The 17,037-nt window shown below is 61.0% G+C and overlaps 2 protein-coding genes across 3 annotated transcripts in view; one reads left to right on the top strand and one right to left on the bottom strand.

Annotated features, from left to right (window-relative positions):
• The window catches only part of TERB2 (telomere repeat binding bouquet formation protein 2), a 179,362-nt gene that overhangs the window by 108,949 nt on the left and 53,376 nt on the right, over positions 1-17,037 (bottom strand). The gene's annotated exons all lie outside the window — the stretch shown is intronic.
• Positions 5,862-16,514, top strand: AP3B2 (adaptor related protein complex 3 subunit beta 2). 2 transcript variants are annotated; one of them, XM_061349884.1, is made up of 27 exons: positions 5,862-6,170; positions 8,624-8,699; positions 8,789-8,863; positions 9,005-9,100; positions 9,186-9,346; positions 9,478-9,544; positions 10,027-10,209; positions 10,311-10,487; positions 10,688-10,785; positions 11,087-11,141; positions 11,293-11,364; positions 11,528-11,590; positions 11,809-11,941; positions 12,025-12,134; positions 12,209-12,385; positions 12,470-12,656; positions 12,757-12,875; positions 13,062-13,173; positions 13,478-13,670; positions 13,738-13,912; positions 13,995-14,049; positions 14,353-14,459; positions 14,566-14,797; positions 14,885-14,969; positions 15,227-15,324; positions 15,974-16,112; positions 16,316-16,514. In XM_061349884.1, exons 1-27 carry the CDS (start codon positions 5,992-5,994, stop codon positions 16,464-16,466), a joined length of 3,375 nt encoding a protein of 1,124 aa, XP_061205868.1. In that variant the 5' UTR covers positions 5,862-5,991; the 3' UTR covers positions 16,467-16,514. The 2 variants fall into 2 exon arrangements, with proteins under 2 accessions (XP_061205868.1, XP_061205869.1); XM_061349885.1 differs by lacking the exon at positions 5,862-6,170 and adding an exon at positions 7,130-8,039.

The raw sequence follows: 17,037 nt of genomic DNA, 5'->3' as shown, positions 1-17,037 counted from the left end.
TCACCCCTGCCTGTACCATTGCCCCATCACTCCTGCCTGCAGCATTGCTCCATCACCCCTGCCTGTACCATTGCTCCACCACCCCTGCCTGTACCATTGCCCCATCACTCCTGCCTGCAGCATGGCTCCATCACCCCTGCCTGTACCATTGCTCCACCACCCCTGCCTGTACCATTGCCCCATCACTCCTGCCTGCAGCATGGCTCCATCACCCCTGCCTGTACCATTGCTCCATCACCCCTGCCTGTACCATTGCCCCATCACTCCTGCCTGCAGCATTGCCCCATCACCCCTGCCTGCAGCATTGTTTCATATTCCCCTGCCTGCAGCACTGCTTCGTGTTCCCCTGCCTGCACTATTGCTCCATCATCACTGCCTGCAGCATCACTCCACTATCCTGCCTGCAGCATTGCTCCATTACCTCTGCCTGCACCATTGCTCCATGTTGCCCTGACTGCAGCGTAACTCCATCATCTTGCCTGTGCCATTGCTCCATCACCTCTGCCTGCCCCATTGCTCCATCACCTCTGCCTGCACCATTGCTGCATCACCTCTGCCTGCACCATTGCTCCATCACCTCTGCCTCCACCATTGCCCCATGTTCCCCTGCCTGCATCATCACCCCTGCACCCCTGGGACCCCCTGTCCTGTCGGGGTGCCCCGTCCCATCCTGCAGCCCCCCATGCCGTGGTGGACCCCATCCTGACCCAGATCTCTGACAGCACCATCTGCGGCCGCCCTCCTCCCTCCTCAGAATTATGACGCTGGGCTAATGCGGCAGGAGCAAGCTGTCACCTCGCCCTGCCCAGCCTCTGCCTGCAGCTTAGGTGCCTCCAGCCCCTGCAGCGCACCTTCACCCATGGGTGGCACAACCCTGCAGCGCTCGAGGGCTGTCAGCCCACCCATGGGTGATGCGGGGACCCAGGCGCCTGATGCCAGCGGATGGCAATACATGCTGAGTCGGCTAATTTGCCTGTCCCCTCCTTGCCGTCGGGTAAAAGCCAGCTCCGGAGCAGGGATTTGGGATGGGGATTAGCTGGGCCAACCATCTGCTGCCGGCCAATCATCAGCACACCCAGGAAAGCCAATAATTCCCAAAATGTGGTTTCCCACCCAATTTCTCCATTGGTTGCTGGCCCCAAGGTGGGCGCCTTGTCGAGTAGCACCCTGGAGCTGAGCACCCCATGAGCACCCAACCCAGGCTCCCAGGGGAGCTCCTCCCAGCCCATTTCTAGGGAGCACCCCAAGCAGGCCTGAGGCCACAGGCAAGGGGCTGCAGGCAGCGGGTGGGGGTGAAGGAGCAAACGTTAAAGCCCGCGGCGGGGCCGTGACTCGGCTCGGTGACAGACGCTGGGGCAGATGCCATGGGATTACCCAGCCTAAAACCTGGGGCTCTGCCCCCCCTCCCCCTGAGGCACAGAGCATTTAATTCCTAATTTACTAATTACCCAAAGATGCTGGTGATGGGCTTGAAACCTGTGGTCGGGAGCAGCCCCAGGGCTCCAGCCACCCTAATCCCGCCGGCTGTGGGGAGCTGGCAGATGAGCCCTGGGCAGGGGACAGCCTGGCTGGGGACATCGGGTGTCCCAGGGAAGCACCCTTGTCCAACAGTGACACAGGGTGGTGGGGAGCAGGAGAGGACATTAGGGACAAGATGGGGATGGTGGGGACCAGGAGCAGCTGATGGGACCAAGGACAGATGGTGGGCACCAAGGAGGGACAATAAGGATCAGAAAGGGATGGTGGGGACCAGGAGGACACAATGGGGACCAAGAGGAGATGATGGGAATCAGGAGGAGACACTGGAGTCCAAGGGGAGATGGTGACCAGGAGGTGATGATGGAGACCAGGAGGAACCAAGGGAGATACAGGAGACCAGGAGGGGTCAACAAGGATCAGGAGTGGGTGATGGGGATCAGGAGGAGGGGACGGGGACTGGGAGGGGATGATGAGGATCAGGAAGAGAATGGGAACCCGGATGTTTTCATGGTGACCAAGAGACAATGATGGGTGACGGAGAGCAGCAGGTGATGGCAGGGACCAGAATGGCATGATGGAGAGCAGAAGGTGATGGCAGAGACCAGGATGGATGATGGAGACCAATACAGGACAACAGGGACAGCATGGGGATGATGGGGACCAGGAGAGGACAATGGTGACACAGAGGGGCCAAGGGAACCTAGAGGAATCATGAGGAGATCATCGTGAGCTGCTAGTAAGGACCAGGAGGAGATGGTGGAGATCAGGAGGGACGATAAGGACCAGAAGGGGCTGGTGAGAACTGGAGGGTACATCAGGATGAGACAACAGAGACCAGGAGAGTATGGTGGGGATTGGAAGGGGATAAGAGCAAGCAGAAAACATGGAGGTCTGGAAGGGTTGAAGATGGACTGAAGGTGGCTGGGAAGGGTTAACGAGGCCTCCTGGCTCTGAGCTGTGCCCAAGCAGGCTCCGATTTCGGCTGTAATTAGCTCTTGTTTGTTGGATGATAAATGATGCTTTGGCGTTGCTGATGACAGAGGGTGACAGCTCCCACATCACCCGCTCCAAGCCCTGCCAAAGCCTCCACTGACCCCATGGCACCAGGATTAAAGTTTAATGTGACTCTGGAGCTGACCCAGGCATGCATCACCCTGGGGGCAGAGGCTGGGGATGGGCTGGTGGCCACCTTCAGGGCAAGAGGCTTTTTGGCACCAGGTGGTGTTTTAGCACCAGCCTGGTGGCCACTGGCTATCGGCATATTGGCCACGGGACCGTTTCATGGGTTACCGAGAAGTTTGTTGATGAAATGTCACCCCAGGCTGGGTTGGGCCCCTGAGGCTGGCCCTGCGGGATGGCTCCGTGCCACAGTGGGGCCGGTCGGTGTGGTCTGGGCACATTCCCGGGCATCGGTGTGTGCCAAGAGGCACCGCGGTGCTCCCTGGGGCCGGCTGAGAGCCTGCCCTGTGTCCACCTTTGGAGCAGCAGCTGCCTGGGGACCACGGTGGAGCAAGGGGACCTCAGAGGCACCCGAAGGTGAGGGAGCAGGGCATGGCATGAACGCCAGGGCTGGCATGGTGCCTGCTCGGGCTTCGGCAGGGAGACGTGGCACCACAGTTGTTTGGGGACACAGAGGTCCCCAAGGTGGGGCTGGGCACAGGCCCATGTCCCCAGCTTCTGCACGTCATGTTTTCTCCTTGCAGATGAACCTCCTTGCCCAGGTAAAGGGGGACCCAGTAGGAGAACACCTGCACCGAGGCAGTGCCAGCCCTCTACTGTGGCACCCAGCACCCAGAGACCCTGCAATGGGGGCATGACCAATGTTGAGTCTGGGGTTGCAAGGGACAGCAAATGGGTGCTGGGAGGCTGCTCTGGGCTGGGGCTGGGCGTTACCAGGGTGTGTGCCAGCAGGGATGGGTGCTAGAATTGGGGGTGCTAGAAGGGATGGGTGCAAGCAGGGATGGGTGCAAGCAGGGATGGGTGCAAGCAGGGATGGGTGCCAGCAGGGATGGGTCCCAGGCTTGCTCGGCCCCTCTCCCCACAGGTGAGCTCCCTGGTGCAGACCCTGCGAGCTCGGGATGTGCCGCTCCTCCAACCGCAGCGCTGGCTGGGCTCCTGGGTGCGACAGGCTTGGGGTGCTGGTGTGGGGACTGGGCAGGGGGTGGCATCGGTCTGGGCAGGGGCTGAGCCATGGCACTGGTGCACTGGGTCCCATCTCCCAGCACCACTGGGGCTGACATCACGTGTTTGTTCTTCCAGGTGAGCAGCTCCAGGCAGGTAAGTGCTGGCATTCCCTCTATGTCCCACAATGACTGCCTCACCCCTGGCACAACAGGGCCAAATCCTGCATGCCCGGCCTCTTCCACATCATCCGAGGGTGATCAATACCAAGAGGAGGTGGTCCCTTCCTGGGGGATTCCTCATCCATTGAGACCCAAACTGTGCCCAAGTCACCATGGGGACAAGGGATGAGTCAGTGGGTTGGTGATGCTGCCAGTGCCACCAGGGTACCGGTGTCCCTGAAACACAACCGGGTCCCCAGGCAGTAGCTGGGGCAGCGAGCACAGCGGCGTTCTTCCTCTGCGAGGGGCTGCTGGGCCAGCACTTCAATGTGGTCCCCAATGGGGTGGATGAGCCCCAGCCAGGGGACCTCTTCCTCTTCCCACTGGCCTCGGGGGGCCCTGGCTGGTGGGGTGCCCACGCTGGTGTCTACTGCGGTGATGGGGAGATCATCCACCTGGAAGGTGAGCCCCAGGAGGTGGTCATGCTGGGGGGAGGTCCCCATGGAAGGGACATGGGGTACAGCATCACCTTCACCCCACAGGCAGCTCAGGGATGTCCCCATCAGGGATCGTGGCCAAGCACAGCAAGAGCCACCTCCTGCGGTCACGGGGCCCAGCCAAGGTGCTGCGGAGGAAGGGAGGGATGGACGTGGCCGTGCTGCAGCAGCGCATCCGGGTGGCCATGGACCAGCCGGTGGAGTACGATGCTGTCACCTGCAACTGCGTCCACTTCGCCCTCACCCTGCTGGGGCTGGGCCAGCTCGCTGGCGCCACGGTGGGTGCCACCACCTGGAAAGCCTGACACCCACCCCGGCCATGTGTCACCACAGCCCATCTTGTCTCCCAGGCATCCCCAGCACTGCAGTGATGGAGGTGGTGATGTGCTCAGGGACACGCGGAGCTGGAGCATCTTTCCTGCAGGACCAGTGTTGCGCCAGCAGCTTTGTCCCCCCTCTTACATAGCAATAAATGGTTGCATGGAAACCCTGAGCCAACCCAGTCTGGTTTGTGTTCTTTTCAGGATTCCCAGGAGGGCTGCGGGAACCCATCCGCACCAAGCATGAAGGGCAGGGCAGTGGGACAGGGGAGGTCGTTTCTGCCTGTGTAGCTTAATTGCTATGCATTGATGACATGCTTTATTACAACTTGCTACCTGAAATGTGCCTGTTTTCACCTTGTGGTGGGTGGGAGCTGTCTGGGGAGCAGGCAGTCACTGGGGCTGGTCCGCTGCCCAGGAACAGCCGAACTAAAACATTGCCAGTAGCAATCATCACCTGAGAACAACAACAACAGTAATTAATAATAATAATAGAAGAATGTCAACTGTTGTAAGAATAATATAATGTATTACATAATATTTACATCTTACATCATATATACTACATAGCATATACTATATCACATAGAATGTAGACTATATATTATGATAGAATACAGACTATGATGGAATTAATATGATCTGCAATATAATGTTATAGATCATTATAGATAACATTATATAATGACATATGCAACATAACATGTATAATGTATAATGTGTTATTTATAACAAATGTTTATAACATGTAACATATATAATGTATAATATTATACACACCATTGCATAACATATGTTATGTGACATATAACAGGTATAACATAAGTTTAATGTATAATGTATTTACCTAGTATATATCAGATTATATTATATACGGACTGTGTAGGTCCCTGACATGGTAGGGGGTTGGGACTGGATAATTTTAAGGTCCTTTCCAACCCCAACCACTCTATGATTCTATAATATAATACTGGGAAATATATAATATATATAATATCATCTGATTAATATAGTATATTATAGTGTAATGTAATATATAAATGCAATATGTAGTATACATTATGTGGCATATAATCAATAGTACGTAATATATAGTGTATACTATAGATACGTATGAAATACTGTGTTATGTATGAAATAATAATATAATGGAATGTAACATGATACAGTATCATCCGATTTAATATAATCTGATATAATTTGAATAGGAATAATTGTACAATCTCTTCTGATGTATGACATATAACCCAAACACCGCTAATAACACCCTGAATCACTGCCGTGCTACCGCTGACTGGCACCGACCCTGCGTGGGGTGCGTGACTGGGGACCCCCGATGGATGCGGGCCGCGGGCCCCGGAGCATCCCCGGCTGCCGGGGGCTGCGGGCAGCGCTGGGCGGTCCCGGCCCCGCATGACGCTGACATCAGTCCCGGCATCCCACCCGCATCCCGCCCGCATCCCGCCCGCATCCCCCGCCATGGCGGCCAGCCCGGCCTACGGAGAGGACAAGGGGGGGGCCTCCAGCCTGGGCGAGCCCGAGTACGGCCACGACCCCGCCAGCGGCGGCATCTTCTCCTCCGACTACAAGAGGTGGGGACGCGGCGGGAGCTGGGGACAGCGGCGGAGCCGGGCCGGGGGCTGCCACGGCGGGGCCTGGCCGCTGTCCCCGGCGGGGGCCCGGTACCCGGCTGCGGGGTGGCCATGGCCCGCGGGGTGGGGACGGGATGGGGATGAGGATGAGGATGGGGACAGGGATGGGGCCAGGGCACGCGGTCACGCCACCTCCACTGCAGGGTACAAAGGCCTGGGAGGCTGCTGGGGGAAAACGGCGAGGTTTTGGAGACAGTGTGGTGGGGAGGATGCGTGGGGACACCTCACACACTGCACCCCCGTCCCTGGGCTGGAGGCACACAGGCACCGTGTCCCCCCCATGCGCTCTGCTGGCTCCTGCAGCTTTTGGGGGGCTCCCCGGTGCCTGCCCCCCCCCCCCCCCTTGAGGTCCCCAGCGCAGGGGGGAGCTGGGAAATGTCACCTCTGCGTGGGGCAGGCTGCTAAGGGAAAGGGGGCAGGGATGCTGGGGGGGGGAGGAGTCCCTGGAGCTGCAGGAACATGGGGGTCCCTTTGACGCCCCTGCCCTGGCAGTGTCCTCCATCCTGGCCCGTTGGCAGGGTCACCCCTCCCTGACTCACTGATGGTGTCCCCCGTTCAGACAGTGTCCCTCATCCCTGGACCCCTCCCTAATGCTGCAGCAGTGTTCCCCTGTCTGGATGTATCCCCCACCTCTGACCCCCTGGCATTGTCCCCAGTCTGGCAGTGACCCCCCAGTCATTACTGCCTGATAGTGTCCCCCAATGTGGCAGTGAACCCCAGTCCTGACCCACTGGCAGTGTCCCCAGAGGTGGCTGTGTCCCCTCATCCCTGTCCTGCTGGCAGTCCCCCAGGCTGGAAGGGTTCCCCAGTTTGGCAGTGTCCCCCATCCATGACCCACTGGCAGTGTCCCCATCTCACAGTGTCCCACTTCTTCCATGAGCCCCTGGCATTGTCCCCCAGTTTGGCAGTGTCCCCCCATCTCTGGCCCCCTGGCAGCGTCCCCCAGCCTGGCAGTGCTCCCCTGTCCCCAGGTCTGGCAGTGTCCCCTGGCCCCTACTGGCAGTGTCCTTCCAGCCCTGACCTGCCATCAGTGTCCCCTGGTCCAGCAGGGTCCCCACCACCCTGCCCCACAGGCACTCTCTGGTATGGCAGCATCCCTCATCCCTGACCACCCTGGCAGTGCCCCCCAGTCTGGCCAGGTTCCCCCAGTGACATGCCATCAGTGTCCCCCATGCTGGCAGTGTCCACCCATCCCTGCCCCCCCCGGCAGTGTCCCCATCACTGCCCTTCACCAGATCCCATGCCCGTGTGGCCACACCAGCTCTGCCACCATCCCTGTGAACTATGCACGGCTCAAGGGAAGTGTCACCCAGGTGGCACAGCCCCAGATGTCCCATTGTGCCACCCCACCGCCTGTGTGGGGGTCCCTGGCCCAGGGGAAGGTGCTCCCTGCAGTGTCCCCAAGCCCTGCTGCAGGACGGGTGTCACTTGGGATGTGATACCCTGGGGTGGCCTTGTCCACCTGGAAGGGCGTTGCAATAGTCTGCAACCCAACACCAACCCCACGTCAGGTTTCAGTGGCAGTGCCAGGAGGAGGAGCAGGGCCACAGCCCTGCCACCATCCCCAGGGCCACCACTGCTGGCCAAAGCCATGCTGTCCCTGCCACCAGTGCAGAAGCTGCTGCGGCAGCTGCCGGCTGGGCCGGCAAAGCCACCGGCGGGTGGTGACACAGCCGAGGAGGTGACAAGCCCGGTGCTGGCCACCGAGGCCGGACAACCTGCCTGCTACAGCGCCCTGCAAGCCGACGAGCTGCGGCTGCTCGCCGGCCCCAAGCCCGCCGTGGCCACCAGCACCGGGCCACCACTGCGGTAAGATCCCTCCAAGGAGCTCCCCATTGACGGTGGCTCTGGATGAGCATCGCCCCATGGGTGCCACTCCCAGCTGCTGCGGGTGGACACAGCCCAGGTCCCACCGGTCTGGCGGGGACAGATGTCCCTTAGGAAAGGGGACAGTGGTGACAACCAGCCAGGGCAGGGACCAGGGAAGGGCTCTGCACCAGGATGCACTGGCACATCCATGCCATCGTGTCCATGAGGGATGGGACAAGGGACACAGTGCGGCCAGGATGGAGCTGTTGATGGGCACCTGCTCGCTGGAAAATGGTGTGGGGACACCCTGGTGTAACAACCACAGCTGGGCTGGGACAGGGTCTTGTCCCAGTGCCCAGGATGGGGACAGAGCTGGATGCCAGGGCTGCACTGGTCCCTCCATCTCCTCTTTCATCTGGCTGTAACCCAATTCCTGTCCCCATCAATATTGCATGGGGAAGGGTTCTGTTGTCACCCTGGTGGCAGTGGCAGGCTGGGAGCGGCAAAAAAAAAAAAAGACTAAAAATGGTTCAAAATGGCTAAAAATGGAAAATGGGATTTTTTTTTGCCCCCGTGTGGTGCAGACACGATGACCTCAAGGAAATGCTTGATAGCAACAAGGATTCGCTCAAGCTGGAGGCCATGAAGAGGATTGTGGCGGTGGGTGTTGGACGGGTGGGTGCTGCTGGTGCCGAGCTGTGCTGTGCCGTGTTGGCCAGCCGGAGTCACGCTGCTCCTTTAACCCCTAGATGATCGCCCGGGGTAAAAACGCCTCTGACCTCTTCCCAGCTGTGGTGAAAAACGTTGCCTGCAAGAACATTGAGGTGAGGAAGATCTCGAGTGGCCCTGGTGGCATCCATCGGTGTCCCCAGGGTCTGGTGCCTCACCTGCAGGCAGGGCTTGGGGACGGGCTGGGGTCTGCGGGGCTCTGAGGTGGCTTGACCACCTTCCCCTTCACCTCACAGGTGAAGAAGCTGGTGTATGTCTACCTGGTGCGCTATGCAGAGGAGCAGCAGGATCTGGCCTTGCTCTCCATCTCCACCTTCCAGCGAGGACTTAAGGTGGGCTGCTCTGGGGACCCAGGGGGAGCCTGGGGGAGCAGGAGGCCTCCTATGGCTGCACTGCAGCCCCCGCCTGTCCCCACAGGATCCCAACCAGCTGATCCGTGCCAGCGCCCTGCGGGTCCTCTCCAGCATCCGCGTGCCCATCATCGTGCCCATCATGATGCTGGCCATCAAGGAGGCCGCCTCGGACATGTCTCCCTATGTGCGCAAGACGGCCGCCCATGCCATCCCCAAGCTGTACAGGTAATGGGGGCTCAGCTGCTGAGTTTTGGGGGCATCAGCAAGGGTGCAGGGTCTCAGCTGTGCGGTGCAGGCAGGGACAGGCAGGGATGGGGGGTTGCTCTGGCCCCACTTGCCCTGCTTTTCCCTCACAGCCTCGACTCGGACCAGAAGGACCAGCTCATCGAAGTGATCGAGAAGCTGCTGGCAGACAAGACCACTGTGAGCAGGGCGCCGGGTCCCCCCTGCCCCTAAATGTGGGGACGTGACCATGCCCCCTGACCTGGCACCCGCATGGGAATGCAGCCATCCTTGCAGATGCCAACATCCCCACTGATCCAACACTTGATGGTGCAGGGATGTAGCTATCCCCAGAGCCAACATCTCTGTGGGTATGTCACTGTCCCCACCAAGCCAGCATCCTCATGGGGATGCCACCACCTGCACTGATCCAGATGGAGTCATCTCCACCAAACCAGCATCCTCATGGGAATGCAGCCAGCCCTGCAGAGCTGGAGTCCTTGTGGGAACCCTGCTGTCCCCAATGGACCAATACCCTCGTGGGGATCCCGCCAGCTCCACTGAGCTGCCATCCCATCTCCACCAAACCAGCATTGTCACGGGGATGCCACCATCCCCATCAAGGCAGCACCATGACGAAGATGCCACCACCCTGGTGAGTCGCCCTGGCTTTCCCTCCACAGCTGGTGGCCGGCAGCGTGGTGATGGCATTCGAGGAGGTGTGCCCGGAGCGCATTGACCTCATCCACAAGAACTACCGCAAGCTCTGCAACCTGCTCATCGACGTGGAGGAGTGGGGGCAGGTGGTCATCATCAACATGCTCACCCGCTACGCACGCACCCAGTTTCTCAGCCCCAACCAGAATGTGAGCGTGGGATCCTCAGGGGGCCCTGGGAGCCCCTTGGGGAGGTGGGGTGAAAGGAGGGGTGCTTCTGGGGGGGTGCAAGGTGTCCCTCCTCCTGACAGGAGTCCTTGCTGGAGGAGAGCGCCGAGAAAGCTTTCTATGGCTCCGAGGAGGAGGACACCAAGGACCCCAAGGCAGAGGCGGCCTCATTGGCCAAGCGCAAGCCGTATGTCATGGACCCTGACCACCGCCTGCTCCTGCGCAACACCAAACCCCTGCTGCAGAGCCGCAATGCTGCGGTGAGCCCCCCACTCTCCATCCCCTCAGGCCACCAATGGTGTCCATCAGCTGGGGCCTATGATGTCCCCACTGGCCAAGGAGCCACTGAGGTGCTCGAGGGACACCCAGGGTCAGGCTTCTCCCGGGTGCTGTGGGGGACGCAGCCACCCCTCAGGGTGTCCCTGTGCCCACTGGCTGATGCTTGGATGTGTCCCCACAGGTGGTGATGGCTGTGGCACAGCTCTACTTCCACCTGGCACCCAAGGCAGAGGTTGGAGTCATCGCCAAGGCGCTGGTGCGGCTCCTGCGGAGTCACAGGTCTGTGGCCACAGGTCTGTGGAGTCTCAGGTCTGGGTTGCAGTGGTTCCCTACCCCACCACCTGCTTGGTGGGACCCATCAGAAGCCTCAAGACCCTAGGAGAGAGCCCCATAAAGCCCAACCCTGCAGGGACATCAGCCTGGGGTGAATCACCAAAACAGATTGGCCTGGCCCAATCCAGATATTGGGTGGCAGCGTCACAGTGGCACCAGCTTGGTGATGGGTCCTGCCCCACCTTCACAGGACCAGCTCGGGGAGTCTGGCTCTGCCCCACTGATGGTGTCCTCTTTGTTTCTGCAGCGAGGTGCAGTATGTCGTGCTGCAGAACGTGGCCACCATGTCCATCAAACGGCGGGTGAGGCTCGGACTCAGTGTGGGAGAGTTGCCCTGTTGACTCTGGAGCGGAATGAGGGCAAGCCAGCAGGGTCACCAGGGCCAGCTGCTTGCGGGTGGCCTTGGCAAGGAGGGGACAGGGATGGCACTAATGCCACTGGCTCTGCATGCAGGGGATGTTTGAGCCGTACCTGAAGAGCTTTTACATCCGCTCCACGGACCCCACACAGATCAAGATCCTCAAGGTGAGCTGCAAACACCCAGCAGAACACATCACTGCTTTGGGGCTTCACAGAGCCCTTCCCTATGGGGCAGCTGTCCTCCATGGCCTGGGGACAGCACGACAGGCAGGACCCTGTGCCCCAACACCATGCCCCTCTGATGCTCATCTCTTCATCTTTCCTGCAGCTGGAGGTCCTCACCAACCTGGCCAATGAGACCAACATTTCCACTATCCTGCGGGAGTTCCAGGTATGCCATGGTCATCCTGAGGCCACTGGGGTGCCACCCCGCAGGGCTCCAGGTGCACAGACTTCACCACGGAGGGGATGGAGGAGGCCCTACCAGCAGGAGTGGGCTGAGGCCATGCCAACCCCATGGATGGTTCCAAAGAACCCAAACGTGTGACCACCACATGGGGACATGCCCAGCACTGTCATGTGGGTGACTTGTCATGTGTGTGTGCACAGACCTACATCCGCAGCATGGACAAGGACTTTGTGGCAGCCACCATCCAAGCCATCGGGCGCTGTGCCACCAACATCGGGAAGGTGCGGGACACCTGCCTCAACGGCCTGGTCCAGCTCCTCTCCAACCGGGACGGTGAGTGCCTGCGGTGGGGTCCAAACCGGGGCTCCATCGCCCTCGGGGCAGGACCCCGCTGAGGCCGAGGTCTCTGCCCGCAGAGCTGGTGGTGGCCGAATCCGTGGTGGTCATCAAGAAGCTGCTGCAGATGCAGCCGGCGCAGCACAGCGAGATCATCAAGCACATGGCCAAGCTCACCGACAACATCCAGGTGGGTCGGGACGTTGCGGGACGCACGGGCCTGGGGCAGCGGCAGCGGTGCCACGTGCGCGGGGGCGTTTGCAGGTGCCGATGGCGCGGGCCAGCATCCTGTGGCTCATCGGCGAGTACTGCGAGCACGTGCCCAAGATCGCACCCGACGTGCTGCGCAAGATGGCCAAGTCCTTCACCAACGAGGAGGACATCGTCAAGCTGCAGGTCATCAACCTGGCAGCTAAGCTCTACCTGACCAACTCCAAGCAGGTACCGGTGACGGGGGCCAACAATGCGCCCCAGTTTCCCCAGTGCGGAGGGAAAGGCTGGCCCTGAGCATGTCCTCTGGTGCAGAGCAAGCTGCTGACCCAGTATGTCCTCAACTTGGCGAAGTACGACCAGAATTACGACATCCGCGACCGGGCCCGCTTCATCCGCCAGCTCATCGTGCCCACTGAGAAGAGCGGGGCCCTCAACAAATACGCCAAGAAGCTCTTCCTGGCCCAAAAGCCTGCTCCCATCTTGGAGTCCTCCTTCAAAGGTACCCGCACTGGTCACAGGCCATGGGGACACAGGGCCAGCTGTCAGCACGGTGCTGCATGGCCACCCCTGAGCTGCTGCCCCCTCTCTCCCTGCCCTAGATCGGGACCATTTCCAGCTGGGCTCCCTGTCCCACCTGCTCAACGCCAAGGCTGTGGGCTACCAGGAGCTGCCTGACTGGCCAGACGAGGCCCCTGACCCCTCTGTGAGGAACGTGGAGGTGTGTGGAGCACCCCAGGGTGCTGGGTGCATGGGGGCCAAGGCAGCAGTGTCATCTCAAGGTCTTCAGAGGGTCCCAGAAGGTGCCCACACCCCACTTGGGCACAGGAAGGGGAGGGATAAGGGCTGCTGTTTGGGGCCCCCAGCCGTGGGTGATGGCCCCGCTCCATCATCCCTGTTCCGGCAGGTTCCGGAGTGGACCAAGTGCACCAGCAGGGAGAAGCGGAAGGAGAAGGCGGAGAAACCTTTCTACTCCGACTCAGATGGGGAGTCGGGGCCCACGGAATCAGCGGACAGTGGTGAGGACCCAGTGGCATGGCAGGGCACGGGGCAGGGGACACTGCCATAGGGACATCCCATCATGGTGCGGACATGGCAGGGGACATGGAGGGATGGCTCAGGGATGCAGTAGAAGGACACAGGGATGCAGAGGGAGCATGCCGTGAACAGCATGCAGCAAAGGGGTGCAGCAGGGTGGGGGGAGGCAGCAGCGGGTGTGGGGATGCAGTGGGAGGCTGGGGGGATGCAGTGGGATACAGCAGGGAGCTGTGGGGCCGTGGGGGGGATGCAGCAGCAGGGCTGAGCCATGCCCTCTGCCTGCAGAGCCTGAGTCTGTCAGTGAGGACAGTGGCAGCTCCAGCAGCTCCAGCTCCAGCTCTGGCAGTGAGGAGGAGGAGGAAGAGGAGGAGGAAGGCAGCGGGGAGCAGTCTGAGGACAAGGAGGAGGAGGAGGAGAAGAGGCCGAAGAGGAAGGAGAAGGAAGGCTCCCGGAAGGCAGCTGCGGGGAGTGCGGGCAGGTACCCCCTGGGAAAGTGGGGTGCTCCGGCCAAACCCTGCCTGCCCTGAGCCAGGCCCTCCCCACAGCCCCAGTGAGGATGAGGAGGAGGAAGAGGAGGGGACAAAGAAGGCCAAGAAGAAGAAGGCAGCTCCGGGGAGGAAGGGCCATGCCGAGAGCTCATCAGAGGAGGCCAGCACCTCCGAGAGCAGCTCCTCAGGCTCCGAGTCGGGCTCCGAGGCAGAGGCCAAGCGGAGGAAGGCGGTGAGGGCTGGGCTGGGCTGGGGACAGCGCGGGGACACCTGGACTCCCCACTTACACCCCCCCACTTCTTTGCCCCTCGCAGCCCCCCAGAAGCAGGGCCGGCCCCAAGGAGATCTCCCTGCTCGACCTGGATGACTGTGAGTGTCTGCCCAGGGCACACGGGGTGACTGTGCCGGGGGCACTGGGGAAACTGAGGAACAGTCGCAGGGGTCAGGGCCCCGCCGGCCCTCTGGGAGCTGCACAACTGGGACAAGGACCAGTGGGGTGGGCAGTCCAGAGGGTGGCTGTGGGACAGGGGGCTGTGCCTTTGGGGTTGTTCCTACAGGACTGTCCCCATGCAGGTGTGCTACCAGGGCTGTCCCCATGCGGCTGGCCCATATAGGACCTATAGGACTGTGACTCATCAGAGCTCTGTTAACCCTTTCCCCCCACCCCTGCAGTCACCCCCCCTCCTCCCCAGCCCATCCCCTCCAGCAGCATCATCTCCACCAGCCTGGTGACTGACCTGGAGGGCCTCACGCTCACTGACACGTCCCTGACACCCACTGTAAGTGTCCCCCCTGCCTTTCCCGGGGTGTCCCAGGATCCCTGTCCCCCATGGGGCCCACAGGCTGGGGGTCAGCATCTCACACCAGCCCCTCGGCCCCTGGCAGCTGCTGAGCCCGGCGTTCGGTGCGGTGAGGACCTACGAGCTGCTGCACCGCATGGCGGGCGAGGGGCTCTCGGTGGAGTACTGCTTCAGCCGCCGGCCCTTCCCCGGGGACCCCCACATGGTGGCCGTCCACATCCAGATCTCCAACAACACTGACGCCGAGGTGAAGAGCCTGCGGGTCAGTGAGCCCAAGCTGCTCTCCGGGATGAGGATCCAGGAGTTCCCGGAGATCGGTACGGCACAGGATGCTGTGATGCAATGGGGACAGGGCTTGGCTGGTGGAGGGGACAAGGGACACAGTGTTAGCACTGTGGTTTCAGAGCGCCTCGCGCCCGGGGACACAGCCAACGTGGTGATGGGCATCGACTTCTGCGACTCCACACAGGCAGCCAACTTCCAGCTGTGGTGAGTGCCCAGCGTCCCAGGGGTGCTCTGGGGATGGGGGCAGCAGGACAGGCACCTGGATCTTTCAAGGGAGGGGAGAAACTGGGGGAGACAAGGATGTGGCAGCAGCCCCAGGTCCAGCCTGAGTTCCCCCTATTCCCAAGGCCTTATGTGCTTCAGGTTCCCTCCAGCCACTGCCTGCCCGGGCAGGGATGGGAAGCTGGACACAGGGAGGGACATTCTGAGCATGTGCCCCCCTCACCCTCCTGTCTCCCCAGCACCCACACGCGCCACTTCTACGTCTCCATCCAGCCGCCCGTGGGGGAGCTCATGGCCCCCGTCTTCATGAGCGAGAACGAATTCAAGAAGGAGCAGGGTGAGTGGGGGACAGGGACAGGGGCTGCCCAGGCACCCACCGCCCCAGTGCCAATGTTCATGCCCCATTTTGTCCCCTCTGCCGCTCTCACCGTGGCCCTAGAGCACCTCGCACGGCCAGGCGAGGGTAAGTGGCTGCTCAGCAGGTCCCTAGACTAGCTCTGCCCCCTCGTCCCCCTGCGGTGACTGCCCTGGTGCCAGGGTGGCCCCACCAGGTCCCCACACACCGTGGAGGACTCCTGCCACCCCTGGTGCTCCCACTGATGGGGACACCCTGGCCCAGCATCCCCCTGCTCCTGGAGGAGCAGCAGACAGGGGTCTGTGCTAAGCAGTGGGTTCTTGGTGCCCTGTGGCACCTGGCCCCATTGCTGCTGTGACTGGATGAGCCTGTCCCCAGGAACGCTGGCACTGGGCAGGGACACAGGGATGAGCCCAGTAAGGGTTGTGGAAGAAGGGTTTTCCTGAATCCCTGTCAGCTAGGCTGGAGAGGAGCAAGCAGGGCAGGCAGCTTGGGATGTCATGGGGGACAGAGGTGCAGGGAGCTGGCAGCTGGAGGGGCTGGTCTGGGAATGCCAAAACAGGGCCTGGCAAGCACAGGGCTGCTGGATGCGTGGCCAGAGACAGGCAGGTGCCTCTGCTGCCCGCTCCAGGGAAGCTGACGGGCATGAGCGAGATCACAGAGAAGCTGACACTGCCTGAGAAGTGCCAGAGCGACCACGCCATCGTCCAGCAAGTGACCTCAGCTGCCAACGTGGGCCGCGTGCCCTGCGGTGCCAACAACGAGTACAGGTAGCGCTGTCACCTCCCTGGTCCCACACCAACAAAAGCAGGGGGACTCAGAGCTTGCTCTGGGACAAGAAGCCTGCATGACCCCACACATGATGGTGGCTGGGGGTGGCAGACACCTCACTGGTTCCCACCGGAGCATCCTGGGGGACAGGAGGGTGACGGGGGGACAGCTCACCCTGAGCCCTGTGTTCACCGGTGGGCAGGTTCGCAGCCAAGACGATGACGAGTGGGAGCCTCGTGCTCATCACCCTGGAGCGATGGGAGGGCGCTGCGGCCCAGCTGACCGTCAACAGTGAGAAGATGGTTATCGGCACCATGCTGGTGAAAGACATCATCCAGGCTCTGGCGCAGTGACAGCCAGGCCCTGCCCTCCCACCCTGCTCTGCCCCACACTGCTCCCCAGCACACTCCCTGCCCTGATTCCTGCTGGGTTATTCCCCACTCCAATCCCCGGAGGGGCAGCAGGCAGTGACCCCTGGGCCAGCTTCACTGCTGGGAGGAAGGAGCCGGATGGGGCGTATAGGATGCAGGGTGATGTCCTGCTCAGAAGGGTGGTGGTGGCTCCAGTCCCCAGCCCCTCTCCCCATCTCCCAGTGTAACCCTTATTTATTATGCCCAGGATCTCCCAATAAAGTTCCTCTCAAACCTGCTCCCTTCCCCTGCCCTGCTCTGTGTGCGCAGCAGCCGTATCAGCCCCAAACAGCCCCACGCTGGCCTCTGCCAGCCCCCCCTGGGGCAGCACTGGGTACATCAGGGGACCAGCAACTGGGAACACACGAGTCCCCCAGGGCTGCTGGAGAAAACCCCATATGGACACAGGTGGGGGTGAACACCCCCTGCGCCCTGCAGACGGGGACAGGAGGTGTTCGGTGCTATCCAGGGACCTAAGAGTCCTGGGAAGTTTCCAGCTATTTATTCCAAGTGG

This window comes from Neopsephotus bourkii, unplaced genomic scaffold, assembly GCF_033783945.1.
Source record: "Neopsephotus bourkii isolate Nb327-2 ecotype Australia unplaced genomic scaffold, CSIRO-AGI_Nbou_v1 NB_463, whole genome shotgun sequence".
In the NCBI taxonomy this organism is placed as follows: domain Eukaryota; kingdom Metazoa; phylum Chordata; class Aves; order Psittaciformes; family Psittacidae; genus Neopsephotus; species Neopsephotus bourkii.
The sequence above is the reverse complement of the archived record's forward strand: the minus strand, read 5'-3'. Positions and strand labels throughout refer to the sequence as shown.

What these genes read in the sequence shown, in the direction of transcription:
- AP3B2 (XM_061349885.1), top strand. Translation starts at nt 7,384, where the DNA reads ATGCCATCAGTGTCCCCCATGCTGGCAGTGTCCACCCATCCCTGCCCC. An exon ending in AGCTCACCGACAACATCCAG is followed by an intron (nt 12,135 to 12,208) that starts GTGGGTCGGGAC and finishes GGGCGTTTGCAG; the next exon opens with GTGCCGATGGCGCGGGCCAG. An exon ending in CCTGCTCGACCTGGATGACT is followed by an intron (nt 14,050 to 14,352) that starts GTGAGTGTCTGC and finishes CCACCCCTGCAG; the next exon opens with TCACCCCCCCTCCTCCCCAG.